The 5,537-nt window shown below is 34.2% G+C and overlaps 1 protein-coding gene across 3 annotated transcripts in view; it reads right to left on the bottom strand.

Annotated features, from left to right (window-relative positions):
* Positions 1-2,796: 2,796 nt before the first annotated feature.
* The window catches only part of mylk4a (myosin light chain kinase family, member 4a), a 26,774-nt gene continuing 24,033 nt past the window's right edge, over positions 2,797-5,537 (bottom strand). For all 3 annotated transcript variants that reach the window (XM_016250742.1, XM_016250741.1, XM_016250740.1), the window contains exons 9-14: positions 4,795-4,865; positions 4,597-4,725; positions 3,540-3,692; positions 3,285-3,363; positions 3,139-3,193; positions 2,797-3,040 (exon numbers count right to left, since the gene is read on the bottom strand). In XM_016250742.1, the coding sequence (XP_016106228.1) occupies positions 3,140-3,193; positions 3,285-3,363; positions 3,540-3,692; positions 4,597-4,725; positions 4,795-4,865 (486 nt within the window). In that variant the 3' untranslated portion in view covers positions 2,797-3,040; position 3,139. The remainder of the gene's footprint in view (positions 3,041-3,138; positions 3,194-3,284; positions 3,364-3,539; positions 3,693-4,596; positions 4,726-4,794; positions 4,866-5,537) is intronic.

The raw sequence follows: 5,537 nt of genomic DNA, 5'->3' as shown, positions 1-5,537 counted from the left end.
AATACAGAAATCACTCAGAATTGCAGTGATTGATATAGCAATGCACGGGGAAAATGTATGTGAAAATACACATTTACACATGTACGTAGTTTTTAAAACACTGAGATCACTTGTTTCGAGAAGTTTTTGGAATTTTGGTGAAAATTTTAAAATATCAAGAAAAATCTAATAAGTAACACCAGTTACTTTGTTTCCATGTGTTGAGTGACAGCTCTGGTGTTGCCACGGTGACAGAAATCAGGAGTGAGTGCAGAGTGTTGTGTGTGAACATGATCTTACTGTAGCTCTAGACTCAATATCAACATGTGTTTACTCATCTCACTGCACACAAACACATGCAGTGCTCCTCACAATCAAATATAATAAAAACAGTCAAATGCAAACTCAGAATATGATGCAAACCTGCAATAATTAAATATGTTAAATAACACAAATATCCTTTATGTATTTAATCCCATTTTATTAATCAGTGTCTCTGCTGCTGACTTTCAATGATCCAGTTCAACCATATTAATAAGCAAAAATTACTTTAGATAAACATAACCTAATGTGTTTCCCTTTTTTATTGCTGAAGAGTGTTGCACTTTCTTCTCTTGTGCCCTATTCTTCATGTAATCCAGAATGGCAGCACAGCTGAAAGGTTTGCTTGAGCTGCTCTTCTGTACAGACGTTAACTTGCGTTTCTCTCAGCCTGAGGCTCATTCTTTTCACTTCTGGAGTGAAAGGGCTTTTACATTTGCCAAAAAAATACAAGCAAACCCAGGCCAGATTTGGACAAAGTAATGCAAAAGTAACGTAACGCATTACTTTTTTTTTTTATAAAAAGCAATAGTTCTCATACACCTGTTTACTGGTTAAAGCCTTAAGTGCAGAAGCCATAATAATAGGATAAAGTGAAAATGTGTGATGTCACAGAAATCATAATACCCAAAAGATAATTGTTCAAATTAAACAAATTCACAAATATGAGAAATACGAGAAATAAAGATGCAATTACGTCAAGCTGTGAATCAAAGTCAAAATCTGCCAAGGGGTTAATAAAGGAAGAACAGTTTTATAAAGTGATTATTTACAACAGGATCTGCATTTGCATGGCTTTAAATAAAATATGTTTGTTATAAGAGACAATAAAAACAACTTTGTGCATCAAAACCACTAAAAAAAATAAAATAAAAAGAGTTTTAACTTGAGTTTCAAAAATCAACAAATTTGCATGAGCTGAATCTGAAAAATATGTTCTGCCTTGAACTTGCAGTGCTTGTTTTCTTATAGTCAGAGGCCCATAATGTAAATAATGCATTACTAATCAGAATACAGTCACTTCTGAACGGCTGTCAACAAAGCAACGAGGTCAGAAAGCTGCAGTTATATCATCTATCTGGAGCTAGTTACCCACACTAACCAGCCAAACCTGAATCCGTCAGCACAGAGGTGAGCATGCTGAAGTCTGAAGCGCTAGTACTTGGATCATTGTTTTGACTGAAATATGGTACAAGAACATTCTACTTTTCAGTGAAATGCTGGTGATGCTAACAGCAGCTTTGTAATAAATGACTGAGGAAACCATAACTTGAGTCCGGCCCTCTAGTGGACACAAACACTGAGACGTCTCAGCACAGACACGAAGCAGCTCACATCAGACCAGACGGGAACGGCTCTCTGGTCTTGCTTTCATTTTGCATGCGTGCGTATAAATAAACAGAGCAGTATTTTTATAAAACAAAAACAATGATTGCTTAAAGTAAAAAAAAAAAAAAAAAAAAAAAATTTTTTTTTTATATATATATTTATTTTTTATTTTTTATTTTTTACAAAAATAAGCCAAACCTGAACAGAGACGTAATCTAAATATATAAATATATTTTTACTTTGAATTGTGTTTGTCTCATATCTCATTTACAAGACCGACTGAACAAAGGAAAAGAAAGGTAAGACTTTTCTTTTATTATATTCTTCTATATTCTACAATATTCTTTAAATTCACATTTACATGGAAATCACTGTTCACATATGAAACAAAACCTGTTTTAAACAGATATAAAGTGCATATAATGCAATGTTACATACTCGACATTCAAAAAATAAAGTGAAAAAACTACATTAATATATATATATTAGCTTTAACTTGATATTTTTTCTGCTTTCCCTCAAAATCTTGAATCCCTTTTCAATTCTGTAGAACATGTAAAACCTAAAAACAACATTTGTGAAAACAATATTCACTCAATAATCTCTCATAATTCAGGTATATTTCAGTCATTTAATTATATAGGTGCATTCAAAAATCAGCATACTACTGAGGAAGCTTGGAAAATCATAATGTTACAGCAATGGCGCTAAAGTTGATTTATAATAGTCAAAAGCTATGGAAACACTTTACTTAAATCCTTTCAGTAAAATGCATTTATAAAGGTATTCGTAATGTGCATCGTAATTCATTTTATCTTTGCACAAATAATTGCAACAAAAGTTTAAATGCATTACAATATATGAAGGTGTGTTTGTTATTTGTTTAATGCATTACAGCTGGAACAAGGAATAGATAAGTGTTATAAAGTATTATAAGTGTAGTTACATGAGATCATGCATTAAAAGGCTCATTACAAGTTGATTTTTTTTATAATGCATTATAAATAAAGGCTTTAAGTAAAATGTTTCTTTTAGATTGATTTATGATTCAAGTATGTTTTTTTGCTTTACACTGCTTATATATATATATATTATTATTTTTTTCATTAGTGTACAATATGTTTTTTAATCATATAATATAATATTCTAAGGGCTCATATAGTGTGATTTTTTTTTTTGCATTTTGATTTCTACTTTATTTCAGAATCAGTGTATGCAACTTTATAAGGCCGGATGAAATTCTGCTAAATCAAATTACATCTTCACTTCAAATTCTGGAATAGGATTAACGACATATAGCCGTAATTCAAGAAATGTCATCAGTGCTAACGGGGAAGCTTCAGGGAACGCAGTGTGTCTGTATCTAATATAATGTCCAGTAATCCTCATGGTTTCACAGCAAGCTTGGTCCCTGAAACAGAAAATAAAACGTCATCAACATTAGTTCGTTTCTGGACATAAAGAGCACATTTCCCCAGATCACGTGATATATTGAAAGTGGATTATTACATTAGCTCTCAGGTGGAGGCAGACAAGAGTTTCTGCGCGAGCGGCATCTATTTTTCTGTGAAGAAAACCAAGACACCTTTAGAAGTTCAAAGAAATCTCACAATTCACAGATTTTGTCAGCGTCTTCTGTTAAACGCAGGCTGTACCTTCTGATGCAGGCGGAAGTGAACGGCTGGATCCGACAGCCAGGGGTGCTTCAGCGCTTCGGTGGCTCCTATCCTCCAGCTACACACACACAAAGATAAACCATCGGCCATAAACACAAGCTTTTGAGTTCCAGTCCTGCAAGGGTGATGCACGATCTCCTGCCACTGCACTACGAGACAGTAATACTCAAAGGGTTGAATGCGAATGATGCAACTAAACAATCTCTTTAATAGGTTTATTAATCTCCTGAGCACCTTTTATCCACCACGAGCAGCTTGGAAATGAAATCCTTGGCTTCTTCTGAGACTTCTGAGAATTCATCCTCCTCGAAGTTCCACTGACAGGCAAAAATGTTGTTCAGGGTCTCACTGTCATCGTCCCCGAGGAAGGGCGACAAACCACTCAGCCTGGAAAAGACAAGGCATACACAGACAAATTGGTGTTGGATTTACTTTGAATTAATTATTACTGTACGTGCAAATAATACTACAACAGCATATAAACAAAATAACTAAAAACTGGCATAGGATTTATTTTGAAACAATCTTCACTCAGAAATTGCCAGCATATTTCACAATTAATTGGAAAGAAATGGCGAGAAGCACTGAGTAAAATAAAAAACTTACATAAAATAGAAATATAAAAAAATAAAAGTACAGAACAAAATTACTACAGCAGAAAATATGAAAATAATATACTAAATAATATCATAATATATAATAATTGAAAAAAAATGGTGTAGGATTTTCTTTAAAACATTTTTTCACTTGGACATTGCTAGTAAATTTCACAAATAATTATCAAGAAAAGGCTACATTAAACACACTGAATTAAATGCTACATTTTGAAGTAGAAAGTCTGAAATAGTATTTTCTTGTCAAATGCACTCCAATAAACTATACAGTACATAATTAGGTTTCACTTTAGAACTGTTGACTATGAGTACTGTTGCACCTACATGTCTACTAACTCTCATTAGAGTATTAGTAGAGTATTAGTAGACTGGTAGGGTTAGGGTTAGAATAAGTTGACATGCACTTGTAAAGTTACTGATAGTCAGTAGAACGTCTGTTGAGAGAACATGACAATAAAGAGTTAGCAGATATTAAGCAAATGATCTACTAATACTCTGATGAGAGTTAGTACACACGTAGGTGCAAAGTTACTTATAGTCAACAGAATGTTCAGAAGGCACCATCAGAATAAAGTGTTACCCATAATTTAAACATAAAATAGGGGGAGTTTTGTTAAATGCTCATTTTAATTCAGCTAGATCATTTTACAGCATGTGTAACAGCACACGTGACTCACAGCATGTACGTGATGACGCCCAGACTCCACATGTCCGTGTTGAACGACACAAAATCATAGTTGACCACCTCAGGAGAGAGAAACTCCGGCGTCCCGAAATTCACCCGCAACTTCTCTCTGGGCTGATACCTGAAGAGAAGGAACGTCTCTTAACTCGGACGCTTTCTCGTTTCTGAACAAAAGCATGAGTGCACTTACTTCCTGGCCAGTCCGAAGTCGATGATCTTGACTTTATTTGTGAGTCTGCTGACACACAGAATGTTCTCCGGCTGCAGGCCACAAGAAACAGCAAGGGTTATGAAGGTGACTGTGGTTGTTTGCTTTAAAACTAGAGGAATGTCGGACGTTTTTCTCCTCTGAGGGCCAATGACAGATCATATTTTCAGTGTTGGGGGTAATGCATTACAAGTAACGTAATCAGATTACTTTTTTCAAGTAACTAGTAAAGTAACGCATTCCTTTTTCATTTACAAGAGAATATCTGAGTTACTTTTTTTCCAATTTATTGACTGACAGCTCTCCTGTCCCCATGTTGAGAGAAATCAGAAGATGTTACTGTAGTTCTAAAATAAATATGAATATGCACTCACAAAAAACAAAAACACAAATTCAGTATTCCTCGAAATTAATAAAAATAATGCAACTCAGAATATGACGCAAACCTGCAAAAATGAAATGTTAAACAACACAAATATCCTTTATGTATTAATCCCCGATGATCCAGTTCAACCGTACTAATAAGCAAAAGTTACTCTAGACAAACATTTGTGTCTTTTTTTATTGCTGAAGTGTGTTGAAATTTTTTCTCCTGCGTTCTACTGTACGGATGTAAATGTACTTTCCCTTCAGCCTGAGGCTTATTCATTTCACTTTTGGTGTGAAAAGGCTTTTATATTTGCCAAAAATATAACTTTTTATTTTAAAAACAAACAAGCAAGCCC

The sequence above is a fragment of the Sinocyclocheilus grahami genome, unplaced genomic scaffold (assembly GCF_001515645.1).
Source record: "Sinocyclocheilus grahami isolate Dianchi unplaced genomic scaffold, SAMN03320097.WGS_v1.1 scaffold1006.1, whole genome shotgun sequence".
NCBI lineage: Eukaryota > Metazoa > Chordata > Actinopteri > Cypriniformes > Cyprinidae > Sinocyclocheilus > Sinocyclocheilus grahami.
The sequence above is the reverse complement of the archived record's forward strand: the minus strand, read 5'-3'. Positions and strand labels throughout refer to the sequence as shown.